General features: G+C 44.2%; 1 protein-coding gene across 2 annotated transcripts in view; it reads right to left on the bottom strand.

Moving 5' to 3' along the window:
* The window catches only part of LOC146707074 (uncharacterized), a 30738-nt gene extending 6749 nt beyond the window's left edge, over positions 1-23989 (bottom strand). Inside the window, exons 1-6 of one of the 2 annotated variants that reach the window (XM_085458384.1) lie at positions 23516-23989; positions 20479-20570; positions 20273-20387; positions 18164-18303; positions 10937-11030; positions 10541-10656 (exon numbers count right to left, since the gene is read on the bottom strand). In XM_085458384.1, coding sequence (XP_085314510.1) covers positions 10541-10656; positions 10937-11030; positions 18164-18303; positions 20273-20387; positions 20479-20570; positions 23516-23810 — 852 coding nt within the window. In that variant the 5' untranslated portion in view covers positions 23811-23989. The remainder of the gene's footprint in view (positions 1-10540; positions 10657-10936; positions 11031-18163; positions 18304-20272; positions 20388-20478; positions 20571-23515) is intronic. The other variant, XM_085458385.1, reaches the window with a different exon arrangement.
* Between the last annotated feature and the right edge of the window lie 3123 nt (positions 23990-27112).

Here is a 27112-nt window from a genome sequence, read left to right as displayed (position 1 = left end):
TATTTAGTACAATATTTGGTATGAGCACATTTATGTTCCTCTTTTTCTGTCATTTCTATAAGTAGTCTTTAGGAAAAGTTCTCTGGGCTTCTTGAAGGACATCCACAGCTCTTCTTTGGATGTTTCTGCCTTTTGTTCTGTAAAAGACTATCCCAAACTGCTTCAGTGATGTTGAGGTCTGGGCTATGGGGAGGTCCATCCACGACTGACAGCGTTGTGTTTTTCTATCCAGATATGCTTTTACTTCACATATTTGGGATCACTGCCATGCTGAAAAATGAAGCTACTGTCCATCAGATGCTCTTCAGATGCAACTGCATGGTTGGTCTGAATTTTATGGTACTTTTCTGTCTTTATAATTACACCAATTTGACAAGATCCCAACACCAGTGGTTGAAATGTAGCCATACCACGCCAGAAGCCCTACCGTGTTTTACAGATGGCTGTAGACCCTCACTGTTGTACCTCTGTCCTGACCTGCTCCATAGTGACATCCATTTGATCTTAGAGGTTTAAGTAGCATGTAAAAGTCATCACTTCATCAGACCTGTTTGACTGATTTTCAGTCCAGTTCCTGTTTAATGTTCACACTTGATCCTTTTCTCTGGCTTCTTTACAGCCACTGAAACCTTTTCTGGTGAGGCTTTAGTGACCAGTCATTGGTCAGGTGCAGGTCCAGATGCATCTCTCAGGTCCCATGTCTTACTGACATGGCTTTCAGATACTGTTGATCTGCTGCAGTTTTTTAGGTTTGGAACTTCCTCTCTCGTCATCCACACTTTGCAAAATTACTGGCTAAAAGATCTTTGAGAATTTTCTTGACACAACAAAAATATATTACGCCTGTGAAACTGTCATCTTTGACATTTGTTTGGTTTTAGTGACAGCCTCCCTTTACAATTGGTTGACTATTGTGTGTAGATGTAACCCTGGTTCATGCCTGAATGATTCACAGGTCAGAGTTCAGTCGCATAACAAACACAGATGAAAGCTGTCCTGTACAGGACAGGACCAAAGATGACTGAAAACTGCAAAATCCATTTACTTTTGGAGTTCAGAGTATTGCAGTGTTTTGAGTAAACTAGTATGTTTGCATGCAGTTCTGTTTGTTTGACTGTAGGTCACTGTAAACCATCTGAACCAACTACAGCACACAGAACAGGGGCTGAAGGTTTATGGTGAGGGTGATATTTCTGTCTGTGTCCAAACACAAACAAGTCAAGATATGGTTGATAATAAAAACCACAGTTTTTAGATTTCCTTTACTGGTTTACAGTGTAAATCATTGATACGTGTGGGTGGAGGCACACCGAAGCCTGAACAAGTGAGAAGGGTTGTGTCAGGAAGGTCATCCAGCTTAAAACCTTCACCACATCAAACATGAAGACGGAGATGAAAGTGTGAAGACAGGCAGCAAGTCAGAGGGAACAGCAGGAGTGTGGAGGTGTGAGGTCTATGAGTATAAAGGGAGAGACGGCCTGAACTGTGGTACTGTGTGTGGGAGGAGCTACAGGTGGGCTTGAGCTGGGGGTGGGATTACATCAGGGACCTGCAGCGCTGATGGACAGGCTGATGAGGTCAGGCAGGAGTCTCTGTGGACTGTGATGTTTGCAGATGAGGGAGCGGGTGGAGGAGAGCCTGGAGAGTAGAGGAATGAAAGTCAGCAGAAACGTGTGTGAATGAGACCAGAGGAAAGGTGAACATGTAAGGAGCAGAGACAGTGAAGGAGGATGAGTTTAAATACCTGGGACCATCCAGAGAGAGCTGCAGGCAGGGTGGAGTGGGTGGAGAAGAGTGTCAGAAGGATAGCTGCGAGAGTGAACGGGAAGGTTTTAGAAGATGGCAGTGAGAGCTGCTGTGATGTATGATGTGGAGACGGTGGCACTGACACAAAGACAGGACGCAGAGCTGAAGATGCTCAGGTGTTCACTGCGAGTGAGCGGGATGGACAGGACTAGAGGCTGGGATGGTTCGCACATGTGCAGAGCAGGGAGGGTGGATGTACTGGACATAGGATGATGAAGATGGAGCGGGAAAGAGGAAGACCTCAGAGGAGGTTCATGGATGTAGTGAAGGAGGAGATGCAGGGCGATGCTGGGATAGGGTGAGGCTGATGATGCTGTGAAGACATCAGCGATGTGTTTGCAGAGGGTGGTTACTGGGACTATAATTAACTGGGCAACAGTGCCAATCCCCAAGAACCATTACAGCCTCTGCTCCATGCTTAGAACAGGGGAGATTTTGTGTGTCCACCTTATTTCTGCCTCACAAAGACATGACGGCTTCAATCAAACATCACATTTGGAGTCATCATAATTATCGATTTCAACTTGTCCAGTACGTTGTTCTCTCCATTTCTCACCATCAGTACTGGTTTCCTTGAAGCACTTCCACTATGAAGGCCTGACTCACAGTGTTTTCCCATCAGATGTTACTGGAACACCACCGAGTCCTTGGTTCAGGTATGTGGATGACACCTGGGTGAAAATCAGATCTCAGAATCCCAGGTTCTAGTTCGATGTTTCAGGTAGTGTGTAATGTTTAGCTTACCCCAGTTTAGGTGTTTGTTAGTTTCTCTCTCTTTGCTTTTGTTTGTACTTTTGCTCAGCCAAATAACGGCTTGTGTTTCGTTCACCACCTCACTCTGCCTCCATCATGTTTTTGGGTCTCACTCCACGCCGTCTGCTTCACCTTCAGACGTGACAACCTGGGCCTCACAGAGTTTCTGTCTGATTTTTCAAAGTTTTTATCTGATTTAGTGCTCAGCTCAGATAAAATAATTATTGTGGGTGATTTTAACATCCATGTAGATGCTAAAAATGACAGCCTCAACATGGCATTTAATCTGTTATTAGTAGGGGCGGGTTAAAAAATCGATTTTAGTTTGAATAAAGCGACATCAATTCAATAAATCCTGAACCGATTTTTAAATATAAATGTATTTTTCCAGAAATGCCAGAATCTCAGCTTAAAGCTCACAAAACTATTTGAACAACCGCCGAACAGCTAAAACAGGAAATGAGAGCAGGTACATGGATTTCATTCACCGTGGATCGTTCACCCGGCAGCACGTACACGGACAAGCTGTCAGGGCTGAAAATTTCACAGATTCTGATGCTGCAGGTTGAGTAACTCCGACTAAAACTGACTGAACCCGCAGCAAAAGGAGATCCAAACTACACTTCATGTTTGATAAGCATCGTCATCTCTGACCTTTGCTGTTTTGCTTCCACCACGATAAAATCACACTTCCTGCACAGCTCTCTCTGTACTTCAAGAACAGTTTCCCGTCTCAAATCTGTTTTCTGCATTACTCTCTGCTTATTAGGCATCAGTCTACAGTTCTATTCAGTGCTGTTGGCACCTGTTTTTTTCTCAACAATGACATCTGACAACAAAACCTCATTTCTGCAGTTTAAGATCGAAGAAATAGAAACTTTACACTCAGCTGTGTCTGTAATCAAACCTCTATAACTTTGCTCTGCTTCACTTCAGCAGCATCAGGTGATGTTTATACAGAGATGGGCAGTAACGCGTTACTGTAATCCGATTACTTTTTTCAAGTAACGAGTAAAGTAAGGGATTACTATTGCAAAAACGGTAATTAGATTACCGTTACTTTCCCGTAGGAACGCTGCATTACTGCGTTACTAAAACCGTGATTTTTTTGCGAGAATGTCTCACGACAGTGACGTAAGCGAGTGCGCCGTTCGTGACAACAGCTGTGTGCAGATCAACAATGGATCACATATCGAGTGCAGAGAGAATATGAGCGTGCAGCGTTTAAAGCGTGGAAGTACTGACCTTACTTTGAGTTTGATTCCATAAAAAGTGACAAAAACATTAGTGTCCGCTGTGCGTGGGAAGAAAACTTCTTTTTACAGCGAAAAAAACCCCTAAACTTCCGAACAAGCACCGAGTAGCTACGACGTGATGGGAAACTCACAGAGAAACTCGCGGATTCTTCCACTGACCGCGGCACACCTGCACCAGGGTAAACCTCCACCTACCCTGCTCCTGCTTTACAGGTGAAAATAGAGCAACAGGACCGCTGAGTCTTTGACTTTATTTATTTTCTGCTGTGTTTTACTTGCATCTATTTGAAAGACTGAGTGTAAACACAAAAAAATATTTTATTTTATGTGCTGGAATGTGCAGAAAATAGGTTTAAATATTAAACTAATTTCTTCCAGTCAGAGAATGTTGCAGATAATTAAATGTTTGCTTGATGCATAAAGTTAAAAGATTAAAACTAATAAAACAAGTTAAAAAGAGACTTTTCCATTTGATTACATTTTGTATGATGGATTATGCAGAAAAAGTAGAATTGGGCTGAAAGATCTATCACTTTATCACCTATTCAGGTTGTAAATCGTGTTTTTAAAAAGTAACTAAGTAACTAAGTAATTAATTACTTTTGAAAATAAGTAATCAGTAAAGTAATGGGATAACTTTTTGGGGGAAGTAATCTGTAATTAGTTACTGATTACTTTTTTCAAGTAACTTGACCAACACTGTGTTTATATGTTGATTGATGGTTTTCTTTAGTTTTTGATCTACTGCAGAATATTTTTAAGGTTATCTGCTATAAAAGCCAGGCCAGGAAAATCTCCTTCATGTTTTATCCTCAGTTACTTTGACACAAAGACATCTGCTGTGATGTTCACACCTCTGAAGTCTCACAGCGTCAGCTTTGTTTTTATACATAGATACAAAAATATGAACATGTACTGATAAATGATCAGAATTATAATATTTCTCACTGTCTGAGTGAAAATATTTATTAGACTCAATTGGCTTCTGTCAAACTGTAAAAGAACCCACCCACCACTTTAATCACACTCTAGATCTTGTTTTAACATATGGCATAGAAACTGAACATTTAACAGTGTTTCCTGAAAACCCTCTGCTGTCTGATCATTTCCTGATAACATTTACATTTACAATAATTGATTACACAGCGGTGGAGAGTAGACTTTATCACAGTAGATGTCTTTCTGAAAGCGCTGTAACTAAGTTTAAGAATATAATCCACCCACTGTTATCATCTTCAATGCCCTGTACCAACATAGAGCAGAGCAGCTATCTGAACGCTACTCCAACAGAGATTTATAAGAAAGCCCTCCGCAAAGCCAGAACATCTTACTATTCATCACTGATTGAAGAAAATAAGAACAACCCCAGGTTTCTCTTCAGCTCTGTAGCCAGGCTGACAAACAGTCAGAGCTCTGTTGAGCCAACCATCCCTTTAACGTTAACTAGTAATGACTTCATGAACTTCACAAATAAAAGTCTAGGAATAAGTCCACAAGAACTTCTTCCTAGAGTATTTAAAAGTAGAATGGGAGGCAGAGCCTTCAGTTTTCAGGCCCCTCTTCTGTGGAACCAGCTTCCAGTTTGGATTCAGGAGACAGACACTATCTCTACTTTCAAGATTAGGCTTCAAACTTTCCTTTTTGCTAAAGCATATAGTTAGGGCTGGACCAGGTGACCCTGAATCCTCCCTTAGTTATGCTGCAATAGACGTAGGCCGCCGGGGATTCCCATGATGCATTGAGTTTTTCCTTTCCAGTCACCTTTCTCACTCACTATGTGTTAACAGACCTCTCTGCATTGAATCATATCTGTTATTAACCTCTGTCTCTCTTCCACAGCATGTCTTTATCCCGTCTTCCTTCTCTCACCCCAAACGGTGGCAGCAGATGGCCCCGCCCCTCCCTGAGCCTGGTTCTGCCGGAGGTTTCTTCTTCTTCTTCTTGTTGGGTTTTTCTCTGTATGTGTTACTGTAGGGTCTACCTTACAATATGAAGCGCCTTGAGGCGACTGTTGTTGTCATTTGCCACTATATAAATAAAATTGAATTGAATTAAATTTTAATCATTAGAGAAAAAATGACCAATAATCATCCCACAGATGTAACATTATCTACAGCTACTCTTAGTACCATTGATGTTAAGTTAGACTCTTTTTCTCTAATTGATCTTTCTGAGTTAACTTCAATAATTACTTCCTCCAAACCTTCAACGTGTCTTTTAGACCCCATTCCTACAAAACTGCTCAAAGAAGTCCTGCCATTAATTAATGCTTCAATCTTAAATATGATCAACCTATCTCTAATGATTGGCTATGTACCACAGGCCTTCAAGCTGGCTGTAGTTAAACCTTTACTCAAAAAGCATCTCTAGACCCAGCAGTCTTAGCTAATTACAGGCCAATCTCCAACCTTCCTTTCATATCGAACATCCTTGAAAGAGTAGTTGTCAAACAGCTAACAGATCATCTGCAGAGGTTTATTTGAAGAGTTTCAGTCAGGTTTCAGAGCTCATCACAGCACAGAAACAGCTTTAGTGAAGGTTACAAATGATCTTCTTATGGCCTCTGACAGTGGACTCATCTCTGTGCTTGTCCTGCTAGACCTCAGTGCAGCGTTCGATACTGTCGACCATAATATCCTATTAGAGCGATTAGAACATGCTGTAGGTATTACAGGTACTGTGCTGCAGTGGTTTGTATCATATCTATCTAATAGACTCCAGTTTGTGCATGTAAATGGAGAGTCCTCTTCACACACTGAGGTTAATTATGGAGTTCCACAGGGTTCAGTGCTAGGACCAATTCTGTTTACATTATACATGCTTCCCTTAGGCAGCATCATTAGAAGACATAGCATACATTTACACTGCTATGCTGATGACACCCAGCTCTATCTGTCCATGAAGCCAGATAACACACACCAATGAGTTAACCCTTTAAGCGCCATCATAGAACCAAGAGCCAGAGCTTATCTTTATATTTTTACATGCTGTAGTGCCATTTTTAGGAGTATTTCAAGTTGCTATACATCAGTACAAGGCCATTTACACCATGATAAGGGAAAGACCATCTCTGAATTGAGGAGGGGGCCTAATTGGGTACATCTGTCACCATCTTACAATGCTGTGATTGCAGCCATTCCCCAACTCTCTGTGGATGGTACTCATGGTTATTGATCAGTGGTTGTTGATCAATGGTCATGACAATTTGCATATTAATGAAGGAACTGACCTCCCAGCCCATTGTTCCTTCAGTCAGATGTATGTGTGGTGTGTTAACATGAGTGCAGCATTTCACTGTATATGTTATTTGTAGCTGGAGTGTGTGTGTGTGTGTGTGTGGTGGGGAGCAGAGTTGGGGTGTTCATGTTAAGATGGTTTTGAACCTTTGTATCTGTAAGAGAAATATATTCAGAGCTCTGGAAAACGACTCGAGTCTGTTGTGGTTGTTTTTTTCCATCATCTGGTCCTCTTCATGTTAACCACCAACCGCGACACCTATGAAACTACGTGTAATCTAACATAAATTAATGGGTATGTGCAATGTTATAGCTCAAAGTTGAATGTTTTCTAAGCAGAGAGCAGTAGAAACGGGAGAACTGCCAGGTTATTGCACACCACTGGAAACCAGTAAGGCTGCAGTTTGTGTCCATGTTTGTCCAGACTTTTGTAAAAGTAAAGACTAAATGAATTTACGAGGTTCAATTTTATTTTATTTAAATGGTGTCAAATGACAACAACAGTCACCTCCAAGTGGCAGAAAGATTAAGGTCAACAATTTAATATAAGACCAAATGTGAAATAGGATTATGATGCAGACAAACAGCCAGAAAAGTTCAGTTATTACTTTTAAACATAAGATACACATTTGACAGAATTAGTGTATGAATTTTTGTGCTTGCAAAAATCTGTGTTGTCAGATCACAGTGACCTTGACCTCTGACCACCAGTCCCAGTAAACATGTGTGCCAATCTTCAAGAAATACTCACAAGGGCTTCCTAAGAGTTTGTATTCATGACACCAGAATGGGCTAACAATCTATTACATGGATAAAACACACATACATAAAATAAAGATTTCTGCTTTTATTTTGAAATTGTAAATGTTGAACAGTGGCTCACTTATCACTCCGGTCTAAAGCACACACATTTTCTAATGACCAAAAGGCTTCAGTTAAAAAATGAATCAAAAACTTTCAGTCAAATGTTCTCATGGTGAGCTTTAGAGCTGTGAGAATGAACACTTACTGCTTTCACTTCCTGTCAACAGTATGGAATAGATTTGACTGGAACTGCCCTTGGGCACACACAGCAACACTTAGCATGACTTTACACAACATGAGTTACATAAAAAACTGGATCTGCATCTTTAGAGGCCTAATAACCTGCTAGCATGCTAAAGCTGAAACAAAACAAGTGTTGTGTTTTCAAAAGGTGAAGCTAATATACTCAAGGTAAACGTCTGACTTTGGAGACCACAGGCCAAACCAAGCAAAGCAATGCTAAACCCCAACAAATGCCCTTACTGAGTGTCTCACTTAAATGCAATATATTATTTAGGATGTCTGTAGCTCAGGAGGTAGAGCAGGACACAATCATGTGAAGGCTGCTCCAGTCTACGTGCTTTGGACAGGACTAACCCAACTTGCTCTCTGATGCATCCCTTGGAGTGAATGTTTGACAGAAAGCACTTAAGCATAGAAAAAGTAGAAGTGCTTTGAATAGAGAATCACTACCTAAGAACGAGTCAATTTACACCACTAACAGCCAGGGTACACGCTACATTTCCTGAAGCCTATTTTAACCTCAGGGCACCATCCATCCATCCACTTCCACTTATCCTTTCCAGGGTCGTGGTGTGTGCTGGAGCCTATCCCAGCTGTCATAGGGCGAGAGGCGGGGTACACCCTGGACAGGTCGCCAGTCTGTGGCAGGGCCAACACACAGAGACAGACAACCATTCGCACTCACATTCACGCACAGATTCACACCTATGGGCAATTTAGATTAATCAATTAACCTATCCCCACTAATCACACCAGGACACGATTTTTAAAATAAGGCTACCGTATTTTCTGCACTATAAGGCGCACTTAAAATCCTTTAATTTTCTCAAAACTCGACAGCGCGACTTATAATCTGGTGCGCCTTATGTATGAATTCTGGTTGTGCTTACTGACCTGATCCGACTTTATGTGCTACACGGCGCTGGAAAATCTGTCAAAAGTGTTTTAGTACGACGTTGGTAAGCTACGAAGGCGCACCGCTTGGAGCATTACGGCTACCGTAGTCAGGAGCCTCGCAGAGTAATCTGGGTCCTAAACTCCGTCCACTTCAGGTCCCAAAGTCAAACGAACACTGCGGCATCACTGAGAGTTAAAAACTGTCTAAATTCTTTCATCTGTAATAAAATCATCAGCTTTGTTGCTTTACCAGGTGCAACAATTAAGTTTAACATCCTGGCATCCATGAAAACAGAATTTATTAAAATTTAATGAAGCTAGAAGTTAGCAGGAAGTTAGCTCGCTAGCTTCCACCTAAACATGACATACCATGTTCTGACTGAGAGATTTCTGAAACAAATTCAAACGTACAGCTCTGCTATCACTTCCAACATAAATGAGGACAGAAAACTAAACAGCAGTGGCGTTTGCAGGGTTACTGAAGTTGGGCTAGCTGGTATATAATGATGTGCTACGTGATTGCTGGCAACACAGCTATGTTAGCATAGCATAAACAGTGAAGCTGGAGGATGAATGTTAACTTTTTTCCACTCGATAAAAGTTAATGTGAGGGTTCCTGATAGTTAGAGACAAATGCAGTCGCATGGCAGGATGCTGTAAAAGGACCAAACTTCAGCCAGGAGAACAACTGAGATAATCCATCCACAATACGAGGTTAGTCATTCATATACTGCAACAACATGGGAATAGAGCAGCTGTGATTGAATACAGCATTAATGAATCAATGGTACGGACGTCGAAGAAGCAAGAAGAATGAGTATATAATTATTATAATATAATCCAGTGCGCCTAATGGTCTGAAAAATACAGTACTCATTAACAGTGTGTTAGCCCTTTCATCTAAGATGTTCCTGACTGTATGGCCATGTTTTGTGGATGGTGTCTCTTTAGGTGTTTTTTCAGGTTGCTGGGGTCAGAAAACTTTTCGGGGCAGAGCGAGCACTGGTACGGTCGCTCCCCTGTGTGGATGTTCCTGTGGATCTTCAAATTCCACAACTGGGAGAATTTTTTACCACAGATGGTGCAGCCATATGGCTTTTCTCCAGTATGGGTTCTCATATGAGATTCCAAATTTGCTGGAGCAGGAAACCTTTTCCCACAGAAACTACAGACACAATCCCTCTTCGTGGGATTTTTTGGGCCCTGACTTGGACCTGGGTGCAGATACTGTTGAGACCCCTGGACTGACAGGTGTCCTGCTTGCGTCTGACTTGACACCTGACTTTGGCTGGACTCATCTGACAGATCAATAACAGGAAGCTTCTGCTCAAAGGGATAAGTGGGCAACTTTCTAGAATTCTCAGCGGCTGATCCCCTCTCTGTTGCGTTCTCAGCAGCCGATCCCCTCCCAGAGCTGCCAGGCTCTCCTCCAGTGAGTGTGCCAGGCAAATATGAGAGTGGAGCGAAGTGTGAGGACAGCCCTGGAAGGCTCTCACTGTAACCGCCCCCCCTATTAGTCCACAGCGAAGAATGGCCACAGCTGACCTCTGAGAAGCCCCGCCCAGAGTCCTGCAGGTCGGACAGCCAATTGGTGGACATCTGTGTGGTTTCATCAAAGGACAGCACTCCTCTGCAGTCGTCTGTACTGGACTCCACCAACCCTGGACACAGACAGATTCAGAGTCAAGTTCTCACCCAGCTAGGGTTAAATGGACTCAACATTCTCACAGGGTTTTCTGGAGCGAGAATCCTTGATGTAGGGCAAAACATCAGATGATGCAATAGGATGACTGACGACTCAGTTCTATTTTATTTATATAGCACCAAATGACAGCAACAGTAGCCCTCGAGGGGACACGTTTGATGTCATCAGGCTGCTGTAGTCGGAGTCAGAACATTTCCTAAACTGATCTACAGTTCACAGTGAACGGGTCTGCTCACCCTCCTGTATGCTGAGGCACGGCCGGTTCCGAGGTCTCGTCATTGGCTCCACCTCCTCCACCTTCACCAGCACCACATCTGGCTCCTCATCCTTCTGCCCACACAAAGAAAACATAGGAACTGTCTGATGCAATACACAACACGATACCAGTGAAAACTGTGAAAAAAGAATACGAACTCAAGTATAGTGAAGTTTATTTAGACATCAAAGTCACAAAGTACTGTACAATCACTCCAAAACAATTAATAGCAATACAGAACCATGAAAAAAGCCCCGCCCCTCCCTGAGCCTGGTTCTGCTGGAGGTTTCTTCCTGTTAAAAGGGAGTTTTTCCTTCCCACTGTTGCCAAAGTGCTTGCTCATAGGGGGTCATATGATTGTTGGGTTTTTCTCTGTATGTAGTATTGTAGGGTCGACCTTACAGTATAAAGCACCTTGAGGCGACTGTTGTTGTGATTTGGCGCTGTGTAAATAAAACTGAATTGAATAACAAACCAAAGGACGTCAGCAGAAAGCCGGATTACACAGAAAAGGTTTGAACTGTGTTTTGAAAGACTCCACAGAGTTGACTGAACAGAGCCGGGAACAGACTCAAGCGCTCTGTGCCGCCCAGTCTTCAGTCTTATACGAGCAAAAACTATTAGGTTTTGAGCTTGTGAGCAAAGACCGCAGACAGCAAGTATTTTGGAGCTTGTCTGTATGTAAGTGTGAGAATTTGAAATCTAAAATCAACTGAAAGCCCCTGAAAATTAATAAAAGGGTAATGTGAACTTGCTAGGTGCAGCATGTTGTATGACTGGGAGGCATGAATGAGACGATACACATATCCTGGTAAAAAGCATTACAGTGGTCTAGGCACGCTGACGCATGAACGGTTTCCTCTGGTTCAGAGCACAACACTACAGCTCACAGTTTAGAGTAGAAAAGAAACAGGAGCGTGACATCGACCCTATACATGTGAGCCAACGTTCAGAATTAAACATGACATCAAGATTAGGAAAACGGGTCTTCACAGAGGAGCTGATTCTTGAATACATATCAGCAGGAGCTATAATGTAGCCTCAGTCTTGTTGGAACTAAAGATAATATATATATTTATTATTGGAGAGGCGGTCACAATTCTGGGATAAACAGTGAACTAGTGTGGACAGCCTATCCAGCTGCTGAGGCTCAAACATTTGTCTGCGCCACAGAAACAAGAAACACTAGAAAAGGACATTAAAGGAAAACAACAATGGCCCCACACTGAACCTTTTGAGCCCCACAGCTTAGAGATGCAGTATAAAAGGAGAACTTGCTCACCCAAATACAATGTCCTTCCAGATAAATAAGAAGAAAACCAGTCTAGTGCTGAGCTGGAGATACCAGCCAAAACACTGAGCCTATTAAATATTATGGTAACACAATCAAACGCAGCGCGGAGGTCAAGAAATATGAGTAAACAACAATTTACTGGTTTCCACCTTGGTCAAAACCGGACTAGCTCGTTATCCTCTTCAGGTTATTTGAGGGAGTTTGTCCAATCAGTCTGCAGGTGTTCGGTGGGAGAGACATTCAGTCACGTCCCTCAGGGGATCCTGTGGGCGGGGCTTCAGGAGTATGTGGTCTGGTCCATTTAGTCCCTCAGAACTGCAGTGACAGCTTGGTCCATACTGCCTGCCTGAGCCGTCCCTGTTGGAAGGTATATTTTTTGGTGGTCCCAAGAGGTCATGTGGTGGCTTTAGCTCAGGAAGTAGAGCAGGTCATCCTCCTCCTCTACTGCCGAATTGGAAGGTTGGCGGTGATCCCTGCCTGCTCTAGTTAGTATCCTTGGGCAGGATACTAACTTGCTCTTCAGCGTAATTGTTAGATACAAAGCACTTAAGTATAGTAAAAATGCTTGAATGAATGGATGCTGTGTAAAAATCTTTGAGTGCTCAGCGTAGAGAAGCACTAGAGTAGAGCTGTGACTTCCTGCAACCTCTCTCAGGTGGCTTGGGAGCACCTCTGGATGGCCAGGGAGCAGGAGATCTGGGTTTTCTGCTTGACTGCCACCCCCACGAGTTGTTAGAAAATGGATGAATGGACAAATGTGATTTCTGTGTTATTATCACTGATTTGAAGTAACCTCTGCAGTAGGGGTGGGTTTTGATTATCGATTTATCAATTAAAATCGATTCTGGCTTGGATAATGTGATATCGATTCATTAAAATCCTGAATCGATTTTTAAATGTAAATTTATTTTGCCCGAAACGTCAGAATCTCAGGTTAAACCTCACAAAATTCCAACAACCACCAAACAGCTCAAACAGTAAATGAGAGCAGGAACACGGATTCTGCTCAAAGACATAAACACAAAGCTCGACCCGCCGACGGATCAGGATCAGTGAGATGTCGCCTTTCTCACCGACGGCACGGACACGGTCGGGGCTGAAAGCCGACAGCTCGCTGAGTCTGATGTGTCGGCGGGTCGAGCTTTGTGTTTACGTCGTTTTTGCGCTGATTCTGAAGCTGTTAGTTTTATCGCTCTCCAAACAATATTGACCGAACCAGCAGCAAAAGAAGATCCAAACTACGCTTCACATAAACATCGTCGTGAATTCACTCTGACTTTTGCTGTTTTGCTTCCACCACGATGCACAGCTCTCTCTCTCTCTCTCTCCAACAACAGTTTCCCGTCTAAAAATCTGTTTTCTGCATTATTCGCTTGCTTGTTACGCACAAGTCTACCGTTGTTTACAGCCTGTCGGACGCTGTTTTTTTCCTTTTACTTACTTCCGAAAAGAAAACCTAATTTCTGCTGTTCAATACTGAACAAATGTAAACTTTTTAAAATTATGCAAAACTGCAAAACTCTCAGCTGTGTCTGTAAAACTGCTGTAAGTTTGCTCTGTTTCACTTCAGCAGCATCAGGTAATGTTCATGTGTTGATTCATGGTTTTCTTTCGTTTTTGATCTACTGCAGAATATTATTATAAAATCCAGGGCAGGAAATTCTCCTTCATGCTTTTCTGTGTTTTATCTTCAGCTACTTTGACACAAAGGCCTCTGCTGTGACGCTCACACCTTTGATAAAGTCTCACAAGTGTCAGCTTTCTTTTTATAGATATAAAAATATGGAAATGTACTGATGCATGATCTGACTTATAATATTTCTGACTGTCTGAGGCAAAATTTCCCCGACTCAAATCGAATGGAATCGTGGACCGAATCGATTCTAGAAATCAGTGACGATACCCAGCCTAGTATGCAGTACAACAGCCGAGGACGCCTTCATGCAGGTGTCAAGGGTTACATCTGAAGCTTTATTTATCATTTATCAGCTGTAATGTTTCTGCAGGGTCTGAAAACAAATAACCCACGCATTTGAGGTAAAAGACAACATTTTATTCCTTAATGAAATGATGCATGCAGAAAGTGGAAACCTACCAAAATGAGCAATGCTCTGACGCTAACATGAGCTACAAACAAATGTAGACTCGGTAACTAAAATACTTTGCAATTCAAACAAAGCCATTTCAGATCAATTCCAACCCAACAGCGTGTGACAAACATCACTGTTACTAACTGCTAGGTTAGCAGTGTTCATGCTTAGCACAGTCTCCCTCCCAAAGGTTAAAACAGCCAGTCTGTAAATGTGACTGGACACATTTTAATGTAACAGCTGATGTAAACGTGCTTTTGTGGGCCACAAACCTTTGACAGCAGGTCACTACGTGCACTGACGGCAGCACGGTTTCAGGTCTCGTCACACATCGTATTCCTCTGTGCCACAGTGAGGGCGAGTCACGTCGTTGCACTGGCTGACGCGCTCGTTCACTACCGAGAGCGCGCTGCAGTTTGTCCCCTGGTACAGTAGTGATACACACATTAATCTGCTGTCTGCACATCTCACTGATCAAACTAATGCAGCTTCATCCACAGCAGCACAGGTAAAGGTAGCACAGTGCTGAGCCTTTGAACAACATGTGCTCTTAACCCGGGTGTAGGGCTGTGCGATATGACCAAAATCCCAAATCACAACCATATATATCACAAAATAGTGAATTTGCTGTAAATTCTGTGAATCTCGGCCGACTCGACCTGCGTGAAGTGTTTTCAGCTGGGCGTCGTGTACCTGCAGTCGAGTGTTTAGACCGATGCATTAAACAGCCTGCAGAGTGTAGAGAGTCTAAGGTTTATTTGGAGCACCTGACGGCTCTTTTTGCTTCTCGTCCGTAAACTCTCTCCGTACTCTGTCAGGGGATTCTTGTGTAGGTGTTACGGCCCTGGCCATAATGTGTCGTGGTGGCTGTTTTTCGTTCTGCCTGTCTGCGTCTTTAAAAGTCTCTGCAGGTCCCTGATTGGAGAAGCTGACGGCTGCTGATTGGTCCCCTGATCATGTGGCTGCTTTGAAAATCTGTCACCAGCAGCTGACAGCAGCCAGTGTTGCCAACTTCGTCGCTATATTTAGCGAGTTTTCAGACCCCTTAGCGACATTTTTTCTAAAAAGCGACTAGCGACAAATCTGGCGACTTTTTCTGGTGTTACTGGAGACTTATTTATGACGACTTTTTGACGTGAAAATGCGTATCGCTCTTTTTCTCAACAAGCAGCGGTGCTGCCGTGGACACCTCACCCGTGCCAAAGCGCTCACGGGCGGACGATAGTCCTCCCCAGCTGCTATCAGGGCAGGAGACGTTCACACCTGTGCATCCAAACGGCAAATGAATGGCGTATGAGCGAAGCCGCTGCTCCGCACTGACTGTAACGCAGTCAGTTCTTCTTTTACTCTTTTACTGTTTTGTGGATCACAAGGTTTAAAACTACTTATAAACACACACACAAAGTAACTCCACCAGAGCGCCCATTTCGGGTCACTTTTGCCGGTCCAAGCCCGGGTAAAGGAGCAGGGTTGGAACTGTGACATTAAAAAACAATAATTGCTAAAAGAAATTTAATTCGTAGTTCTAAATAAATTCTAAATGCATTTAGGACGTTTTTTACTCACTTTATGTCTCTTCCACGATCTTATTTCTCTCTCCAACAGCATAGGTTACAATTACATTAGCATGACCAATTATGCAGATTAGGCGATGACGTCATTTGGCGACTTCTAGCAACTTTTAGGACAGCCAATAGCGATTTTCCTTACTGAGGAGTTGGCAACACTGACAGCAGCAGCAGACCCATGCTTGGCCTCCAGACCCTGTGTTACTCGCGTGTGTGCTCCTGAGGATTGCTGAGCTTCTGTATGTAGTGTGTAGTTTAGAGTCACGTGTAAATGGTCACTGAAGCCGAAGGGTGAGCTGCCTTGTTATTTTCTGTATTATTTTCTCCTGTTTATTCAGTTGGGGCATTTGTCTTTGGTTTGTTCTTTTTATCACGTAGGGTTCAGGTAGCACCCCCTTGACTGGTTTTGTTTGTTATTTTGGCCTTTGTTCAGCCCGGAGTCACGCTTCAGTTTAGGCACAATAAACCACTTTCACATCTAAATCGGCTGTGGTGTGGTTTTGGGGACCAGGGCGGGGTCACTCTTCTTTCAGCTTATGCTTCGTTCCTGTACCCCTCGACAGGGGCGTAACAGTAGGTGGTAGAAGAGGTTTGTCATGTTTGAGTCTGAGACCAGTTTGCACCATGATTGTTCTGGTCCGTGTCAGACTCTTCATAACCAAACCACGTCCGTGCTACAGAGGTGGCCCCTCGGTTACCAATAAGGTCCTCGATTTGTTTGGACTGGTCCTTCTGTTTGTCATCATTTCAGTTTATTTTGAAAAATCTCAACAGGATCTTAAGCTTTATTGTGAAAGGTTTATGTGGAAAATAAACAAGAGGACGGCGGAGCCTCATGCTGGGTTTACCGTCGTTGTTGCTAACGACAACATGTAAAAACAGGCGCTTGTCCGTCTGTAGTGTGGTTATATTAAATATAAGAGAAACAGAGAACGTTAAGAAATGAATGTAGCCACTACAGCGACCATCAGGACCATGATATTGCTGTAAACACTTTATTGTGTGACACCATGAAACAAACGACAGTGTAAAATGAAACGACGTTTTTATATCGCCATCAGAGACATAGCGTCCTGTCTTACAGCCCTGCCTGGGTGCTGATTTTGGTTCTACGACTGGAGATGTAACTTCAACCTTTTCTATTCAGCCTCCTGAAAATGTTTCAAGCATCTTTTTGTAAACTACGATTTGTTTTATCATAAAGTTATTATTTTAGACGCCATGAAACAAAATGCTATGTTGACGTGTTTTTTTACAAATCATACATCTATAACACCACAGCGTCTGGCTTACAGACGACGCCTGCACGGGGGCATACACAAACCAGCAGAGCGAGAACCAGGACACTGGACCTGACCAATCAGAGGAGGCCTGGCTGCCTGCTTTTACAGAAACACACACAGATGTGGAAGCAAACAGAGCTTCACTCTGCTTTACAGCTCTGCTGTAACGGCTAGCTGACACACTGCCCTGATTCCAATGTTGAGTATCATGTGGGAGGAGTGTAAATTTCACTCGTGTAAAAACAACGACTGTAGTCGCCACAGATTTACTTTCCATTCTGTCCAGCACAAAGCGGCCTTCCAGTGTCTCTGCACCTTTCACACAAATGCAGCTCATTTACCCTCCCAGGTCTCTGCGTTGTAAACGTCAGCGTGGCTCTTTTGTTGGTGTGTTTTCAGGTTTCTTATCCAGGCAAATCCCCTGCCACACACCCCACAGGTGTACGGTTTCTCCCCAGTGTGGACTCTCTGGTGTTTTCTCAGGTTCCCGGCCTCTGAGAACATCTTCCCGCATGTGGAGCAGCTGAAAGGCTTCTCCCCTGTGTGGACACGCTGGTGTATCTCCACTTTCTTGGGCCGGTTAAAAGCTTTGCCGCAGTAGCTGCAGGCAAACAGTCTTTCCCTGCCAGTGCGCGGGAACGCTTTGCTGCCGTCAGTGAAGGGCCGGGGCAAGGAAAACACGTTGTCATAGCGATTCCAGCCATTAACACCGGAAGAAGTTGACGGCAAATCGACGGCCGCCATCGAGTACGAACACGACGGACTCGTTCCTTCCACGTCAACATTTGAGGGCTCGTCAAAAAACTCCCCGACCAACGAGTGACCGGTTTTATCGATGTCACACAAGACGTCAAACTTTGAGTCGCTGCTGCCATCGTCGACGTACCGGTGTGGGATCGCCACTTCCTGCAGCGAGTCTCTGCCTTCAACAGAAGCAGTGAGTTCACACTTAAGAGGAGAGGAGCCACTGACCTCCACTCCCCTGCTGCCGGTAAGCTTCGTCCTGCACGCCTGGCTCTGCGACTGGGATCGAGTAGACACGGACTGGGCGTCCTGGTCCTCGGGGCCAGGCATCTGACCTTCAGCTCCATGAGGGACACACTCCATCAGCCCTTCAAACACAGAAAGAAAACTCAGTTTACCATTACACTCAATTAGTAGAGCACTATTCTATAATGCTAACTGCTATTTAAGTACTGGCTGTAACACGTGTGGATACGCAGCTCTGCACACTCTCAGGGAAAACAGGGAGACGACTTTCAGAGTCACAGATGTAGAACGAGGCACAACAACGTTTCTCCAAAGTCTCTAACAGATACCGTTGGCTGCTGCCGTCACAGAGTCGCCACGGAAGCTTTCTGTCGGATGGCCTTCCTCACCGGGCCAAAGAAAGAACCAGCAATCATTCCCTTTGTGAGTGACTCCATTAACCACCACACTGTGAAACCTCCTCTGAGGTCTCTAATATGTTAAATAGATTCTTGTATGAAAATATTTTAGCAGATCTGCACAGAGTCTGACTGGCAGCATATTGATTGTTGGGCGGTCACACCGCCCATCGTTACTGAAGCAGCGTGGGCTCAAACCTGACAGAGGAGCCTGGAGAACTGAAGACCACATCGATATCTGAGCTTACAGCCTAAGACCAGAAACTACTGCTGTTTGAGCTCTCTGCAGTTTCACAACACGACACATCAAATCTCAGAAATAAGAGACGACTTTCTTACCACGACGGTCTAAGCAGGATATAAAATATGCAAGGAAATGTCCACCGACTCTCACATGTGAACTTTACCTGCCCCTGCTCATCATCACACTCGGTGTGGGAGGAGTCACAGCTGTTATGAAGCAACATGGCTGTAACAGCGTGTCCTGTTTGGCTTTGCATTGTTTTAATGTTTTTAATATACGAGCTGTTCTACAGTGTTTTAACTCTTTCATGGTCAAACATGTTTCATATCCAAACAAACAGCTTTAGAGGATATGAAACCCTGCTGTGCTCTGTTCTACCTGCAGCACTCATGTCCTGAAATATGTGAACCTCTCTGTTGTAGAAATTATAAAAACTCCTCAATGCATTGTTTTTGCTTGGATGCATTTGATGCAGAGCGCAGCTTGTAAGCACGCTGCTTAGAGCTGCAGTTTACATTTGTGCCTAAAAGCAGACCTGCTGTAGGAGCGTACAACAACACGCAACCGCACAGCAAACCTGAGAGCAGCCACACGCTCGCTCTGTGTGAGGCTAACACACACACTCTGATCTGATGCAGCAGATCTGAGCTTTTTGTTCCTCCTCTTCATGTAAAACTCCTCCAGGAGGACAGAGCACCGTCTTCATGTCCGAGTTTAGGCTGTACGAGTACAGTCAGAGCTACAAATGTGTACGATGTGAGCCTACCTACTCTACAAATGTAAAGCTTTGCCTTCTGAGGACTTGAGTGCTTCAATCCAAACACAAATGTGACCAAGAAACTATTTTACTGACACCTACATCCTAACCTGAATACTGTCTGTGCACACCAGCGTCTAAACCTACAGGTCACACCTGTCACTCACTAACACACTTATTTACTCATTTAGGACGTTTTCTTTAAAAAGTATCATTTTAATGACACATAAAAGGGTTCAGTTGTACAGATGTTGTACAGATGTTGCATCCAGTTAAACGACAGTAGTGATTTGTTCACCATGACAGACCTGTGTGCCGTCTCTTTGGATGGGTTAGTATTGTTATTATCTGATCACGGTCACTCTGAGTGCTCTCCCAGTGGGAATCCCCACACGCTCAGCTGTGTGTCTGTGTTGGGACCACTCATGCTTTATGTCCACGGTCAACTTCAGAATTACCAACTAACCTAACATGCATGTGTGTGGACTGTGGGAGGAGCAAACCCACAGAAAAAAGCCGAGCCTTGTTCCTCTGAGGCGACGCCTCCAACCACGTGCATGTGCGGTTTAAACTACGACCGATTTGATCGAAGGTGTTAAGATTTTTAAACTGCAGCACGGCATGTTGCGTGGAAATGTCCCAGTGTCAGTACTCGTCCACTCAGCAGCCTTAGTGTTTCTGTCTGTACTCACCATCATCTCCTATAAGTGACGTACTCTGCTCCGCTTCATCTCGAGACGTGGCTGCCTGCACCTTCTCCTCTTTCACCAGCACTGCCTCCGGCTCCACCAGCTCCACATCTGGAGACTGCACAGCAACACGGAATCGTCTCTCAGTCAGCCAATAGCAGCTTCACACAGCAGCGTGCACATACGCTAACCTGTGATGATGTGCCTACCTTACTGTGCATGCTTTCAGACAGGATCAGTTCACCGGTTGCGTCTCCGCTGGGCCACAGAAGCACCTCCCTCTGCTGGTCAAACACGTCACCTACACGACAGAAAAGCAGCTGTCTTCAAATGCCGATGTTATTCTCATGTTTGGCTCACATATTACACTATTGGAAGTGAACGCTAACACGGCTCTGTGTCAGTGTAAATAGATCCCGCCCCTCCGTCCCTATAGGGCAGTAATGGCAGAGCCCACCTGTTTATTTTAACCATGATGTGGGTGTGACGGTGTGTTTGACAGGCACAAGTTACTTATTTTACTGTGTTCAGCTGTATCAGCATTTTACCAGAGAAACTTTATTTTATTCAATATTTCAATGTTACAGTTGAAGTATTTTGAGAACATGCATCCATAATATTCATCTTCCTGTTTCCCCATCATCCCTGTTATTAACCTCTGTCTCTCTTCCACAGCATGTCTTTATCCTGTTGCAGCAGATGGCCCCGCCCCTCCCTGAGCCTGGTTCTGCTGGAGGTTTCTTCCTGTTAAAAGGGAGTTTTTCCTTCCCACTGTCGCCAAAGTGCTGCTCATAGGGGGTCATATGATTGTTGGGTTTTCTCTGCATCTACTGTACAATATAAAGCACCTTGAGGCGACTGTTGTTGTGATTTGGCGCTGTGTAAATAAAACTGAATTAGAAAACAAACAAAAAAAAAGAGTCTTATTATGTAATACTATGTTTTTTTGCTAAACATTTGTTTCAGTTTGATTTTGTCTAAAATGTGATGTGTACATTGCTGGGGATTTTTGTGCACGTGCCATGCATTCACACTCAAACATCAGCTGGCGTTCTGCATAAATCACGTGTTTGATTATTCCTGCCATTTAAACTTTGTACACTTCCTGATCCAAGTGAAAGTGTTGAGCTGTTCCTCTCCATCTCAAACACACTTTCAGATGCTAACCTGCAGCACGGCCAACACTATGTGATTAATAAAGTGTCACATTGTGATATAATGGCATTTACATTCTCTAATGCACAGAACGATGACACAAACGCGTCAGCCTCAGAGGCAGATTTATTTCAAAGGATCTACGTCAACGTTCTCCTGACGGCACTTCGCATGACACGCACAACCGTGGAAACAACAAAGCCCTGTTTAACCACCTGAGGCAAAAAGACAGCGTGGAGTGCAGGCTATGAAGCTGGAGATACTAGCAGCCACTAATGTGCCACCCAAATGTAAATAAAGGACTCCACCGAGCGTCACTCGAGCGACGTGGTTACTCAAGTGTTTTGCCAAGTATTTGATTCAAATGGTGGGAACCAGAGACTTTAAACAGCTGGTTAGAAAGCTTACATCATGGTTGGTTTATGTTGAGCAGTCATTTTATAGAGCAACAAAATCTGACTAACTGATAGCTCATGGAGAAGGGCTGGGATTCAGTTTGCACTTCTTCCACATCGATTTCAAACTGGATCAGGACGGGGGCAGAGATATACATCGTTTACGTGATCAAAACAGCAACCAAGCGAGCAACCCAGGTAGAATCGGAGCGGTCAGCCTCCGTTTCTACCTGAATCACTTTGAAGTCTCTGTGCTGGTTTCCATCTTTGCTCTGTGCTCAGACCTAAACACTAAGACAAAGATCACATGTGTGTCCTCATTAGGACAGAGGTTCGTGTTGGTGTCACTTGGGACCAAAGCTCTGTGTAGCACCAACAGATTACAACACACATCTATGCCAGGCACTGCAGGGGGACACTAGAGTCCTCTGCTGTCATATCCATGTAACGAGGGCTGGCCAAATGACCGTCTGTGTGACCATCTTCTCGTCTCCTCTGCTGTTTGTAGTCTCTTCCCACCTGCACCTCTTTTTCAACTGATTCAGGGCTCTAGAGTGCGACCAAATTTCTCAAACAAAAAATCCTAGGTCACACAGGTGAGACCAGCCAGTCCCCACAACACTGAAAGTCTCCATGCGGTCAACAACAGACACACATTATGCCCATATCATGGTCTAACCAATCAAAGATAGTCTCTGATTGGCCATGGTCCAGATATTCCTGTAGGCCTATGTGTGTGTGTACGTTTGAAAGTGCAGGCGGATACAGAGAGGTGAGCAGCCTCGGCCTGACAGCAGCAGATGTAGCTGTGGGTAATGAGAAAAGATGAAAAGAAGAAAAAGGCCAAATCACAGGAGTTGGCCATCTGAGGGCCATGTGACTGCAATGGAGGACAGTCCATAAGATATCAAGCTGTGCCGACACCGAGATGTTCAGTTTGAAGCCCGTGAGACACTTTGAGGTCCTTTTAGATTTTCTTTTCATTGAATGTCTTGAGATGTTTTGAGGTTAAATTTCAGCTCAGTGAAGCGCTTTAAGCACTTTGTCAGTAACTTGTGTTTCTTGTAGAACTGAGCTCCAAATAAAGAACTTAATCATTTACAAATCAATATTGTCTGTAAGTCAACATGTAAAACTGCGGTGTTAAGTGATGCAGTTGCACCTATCTTCTGTCCTGGTGCAGCTAAGAAAAACCGTTAGGCGCACCAGTGCAACCGTGGGAAGCCTTAGTCAGAGCCCTGTGACGTGTCTGAAATCACAGCGCAGGGTGACAAACATGAACCAAGCTCGCGTTTGTCCCAAAGCCAAGAACGGGAGGCTCATTGTCACAAGGTACAAATAAGCTGAAAACAGCCGATCAGAAAAGAAGATGGGGTTATATGTAAATGCAGATTTGATGTAGGAGGCTTCTACATGTGCTCTGTAATGTACCGGTATAACAGCTGATGGGCGGAGACGTTCATTTCATCGAGTCTCGATGAAGAGGTTTCTGAGTTTGCATGAATGAACCAGAGATGCTCGTGTGTCCACTTTGTGCCCTCTCTGCACACCGGAAAAACGAGCTAGGCACACTGTAGCCCCGGCTCTATCCAGGGCCCAGACTTTTTACAACATAATAAACGTGTGAGTGAAGAAAGCCTGATGTGGTTTCAGACTGGACTCTTCTTACTGCTCGGATTATTCGTGCTGACCGTACCGGCGGGGGTGGAGGGCTCTCGGGGCCTGTCGCTGCCGTTTATCTGCACCCTCGGCCGGCTGCTGTTCAGGGCACTCTCCCGGAGCCTTCTCTCGGCATTTCCCCGGGCCATCTTCAGCTCCAGCAGGTGTAGTTTCCTCTTCAGGGCCTTGTTCTCTCTCTGGCACTGAGACATCTGCAACCTCACCACCGCGTAGTCGTCGTCAACCAGCTTACAGATTTCCGCCACCGCTGCGTTTGCTAGGACCTCCATGATGGAGGCCAGCTGGGTCTGGAAGGCCAGGCGGTTGGACATGGCTGTTAGCCGCTGGCTGCTCGGTCTTTGCTCTTTCACTGCTCGAGTAGGACTAAGAAACTACTGGAGGTCGTTCACAGCATTGCAGCACAGCTAGCAGGTAAACACTAGCACCTCACCGCTAAAGTGCATCTCCTGTTTGACGGCGGCTCACAGCCAGTTTGCCGTAACAGCGCCACCCTCTGTTCCGGAGGATGTAATGCTGCTCGTAGCTCGGTGGCACTAAAGCTCCAACTTGTTCAGATGTGTGTTTGTCACCAGATCACCTGATTTAGCTACGACTCTGAATTTGTCTAATTCTGTAACAGCGGCTAAAATAACAGAGAAACATCAGACTGTGGCTGGATAACAATATCTCAATATCTTTTATAATCTCAGGTATGAGTGTACTGTATGACACAACTTCATTTCATCTGGCTGTGCTGATAGTTTTAAAAACAACTTGTCCAGCCACACATAAAGATACAGCAGCAACCTTCCTGTTAGTAAGTGATCTCTGCCTCCTGAGCTACAGCCACACCTACTGCTAAGCACAACACCTTCTGCTGTCATGTTTTTATCTATTAAATTATAAAAAATAATGATAACTGGGTGTGTATGCAAATGTAATCATTACAATTGTGGAACACTGAGACACGCACAAAGATCTAACTGCTGTCGTCTCGTACATAAAGCAGAATGTCTCCACAGGTAAACGGTGGTTCGGGTCAAGTCAGTGTAGCCACCTCTGAAGTGACAGCTCTGGAACATACAAATGACAAAGTGACAGCACACAGCAGAAATGATGAGCACAGCATGGCGAGGTTCACTGCAAACCTCCTACATATTTAATGACATCAACACTGAAACATGTCATGAAAGAATACTCGAAGGCAAAGTATTTGTTTTAGCTGCTACAGCCGATTACAGTCAGACACCAACACACACTAACACGACTCTGATATATATGTTTCACTTTACATCTTTTTACAGTCCTGTGATGTGTTGAAATGTGGACAATGAATGTCTGACATTAAAAGATTCATCTTCAGGCCTGGACCTGGAAAAAGCTTCTCCAGTCAGGCTCTGCATCCAAAAATAATAATAACAATAATCCAAATGTAATGCCCTCTCTTCACAACAGCTTATTACATTTCCATCAATTCAATATGAATGTGAAGTGCACACACATAAATGTAGTCAGCACAACGAGGAGGTGCGAGCTTGGGCAACAAGATGTGTTTCAACAAAGTGCCAACACGTCAGAGTCACTGCACAGGTCTGAGAAGGCCACTCGTCCACGATACTGTCATGATGACGCTGATACAGAGAGCATGGAATCAAACCGCGACTCCAGTTTTTCCCTTCTAACAAAGGGGAACCTTTAAAGTGCTTCAACGGAAGAGTCTGGAATTTTTTTACAACAACATTACTCAGTTTGTTATAGCTTTTGTAATCGTGCAGCAACATGGACTCCTAGCCGCTGCACAGCTGTGGTATCCTAGCCTTCCTGCAGCAGCCCGCCCCTCGCAGCTCCTCCCATCAAACCAGGACACGCGTCTTCTTCATATCAGCTAAAATAAGATGAAACCCACTGTCCCGCTACAACGTGCCTTCTATGTCCACTTTTCCTTTCGACTGTTCACCTTATCCGGGCCATAAAGACCTCTGATTGGAACTCTGGACTTTGGAAAGCAGAGCCCAGAAAAGGACCGTCAAAGAGATCGAGGCGATTATCCCAACAGGACTGAGGAAAGCTGCAGCCCATCCACGGGACGAGAGTCAGCGCCGTGAATGCTGCCAGTCCTGACTCTGTGAATCGCACTCGTGGTCAGCGATCAATGTTCATGACAATTTGCATATTAATGTTTATGAAACGGAGCTAGTGGTGCTCGTGTCAGCTGTGCCGTGTGCACGGTGGGAAAGCTGCAGCCTGACCCGGATGGGCCGTGAAACGTTTCTCCCAAACAAAGCGCAGCATCCACACAAACACAGACAACGTTCTGGGATTTCCCTTCTTGGTTCTTGAGACATAACTAAGGTACTGTTACTGTGCCACATGTAGCACACTCTCTGTGTGCAGGATTGACTAATGTTCATTATGTTAATAATACATTCAAACATGAATTTGGCATATTGAGAGTCCCATTAATGACCGATGTTCTGATGTTAGACTAAAGAAAGTGCTCTGTGTTTGCAAACTTTATCAACCAATATTTAATGGATGGAATAAAGTCCACTCTTCTAAATAGAGCGATCACCTTCAACAGATGTGCAGATGCTGTTTGCCATCACTGCTTTATGTACATAGCACCAGGTAACAACAGTTAGGTGGAGAGTCTGCGCAGCAAAAGTCAGACTTTCTGTTGTCATTGCTACTTACAGCTGCTGACAGCATGAAATACAACATGCTGGAATCAGCAGCCGTGTCGCTGCCACTACACTGCACTGTCAGCTTCCAGCTTCATCTAGTCATGAACACCGATGTTTGATAAAAGCATGAGCCAAACTGGTACACAGTCATGCTCCTTGGGCCACGAGATTAAAATAGAGGTTCTGCCCTTTTATTTGCTCTCGACATCGCGGTTTTATTAAGGAGGGGTTTTCGTCACAGCTCACTCGAACGAGTTCTCAGAGTTTATTGTTAGACTCAGAGTTTAGTCTCAGAGTCTAGTCTCAGTTTAGTCTCAGAGTTTAGTCTCAGAGTTTAGTCTCAGAGTCTAGTCTCAGAGTCTAGTCTCAGAGTCTAGTCTCAGAGTCTAGTCTCAGAGTTTAGTCTCAGAGTCTAGTCTCAGTTTAGTCTCAGAGTCTAGTCTCAGAGTCTAGTCTCAGAGTCTAGTCTCAGTTTAGTCTCAGAGTCTAGTCTCAGAGTTTAGTCTCAGTTTAGTCTCAGAGTCTAGTCTCAGAGTCTAGTCTCAGAGTCTAGTCTCAGTTTAGTCTCAGAGTCTAGTCTCAGTTTAGTCTCAGAGTTTAGTCTCAGTTTAGTCTCAGAGTCTAGTCTCAGAGTCTAGTCTCAGAGTTTAGTCTCAGAGTCTAGTCTCAGAGTCTAGTCTCAGAGTCTAGTCTCAGAGTCTAGTCTCAGTTTAGTCTCAGAGTTTAGTCTCAGAGTCTAGTCTCAGAGTCTAGTCTCAGAGTCTAGTCTCAGAGTCTAGTCTCAGAGTTTAGTCTCAGAGTCTAGTCTCAGAGTTTAGTCTCAGAGTCTAGTCTCAGAGTCTAGTCTCAGAGTTTAGTCTCAGAGTCTAGTCTCAGAGTTTAGTCTCAGAGTCTAGTCTCAGTTTAGTCTCAGAGTCTAGTCTCAGAGTCTAGTCTCAGAGTCTAGTCTC

This window comes from Copadichromis virginalis, linkage group LG6 (genome assembly GCF_057382275.1).
Source record: "Copadichromis virginalis isolate Kocher_CV1m ecotype Utaka linkage group LG6, C_Virginalis_male_GT1.1, whole genome shotgun sequence".
NCBI classification, from domain to species: Eukaryota; Metazoa; Chordata; class Actinopteri; order Cichliformes; family Cichlidae; genus Copadichromis; species Copadichromis virginalis.
The sequence above is the reverse complement of the archived record's forward strand: the minus strand, read 5'-3'. Positions and strand labels throughout refer to the sequence as shown.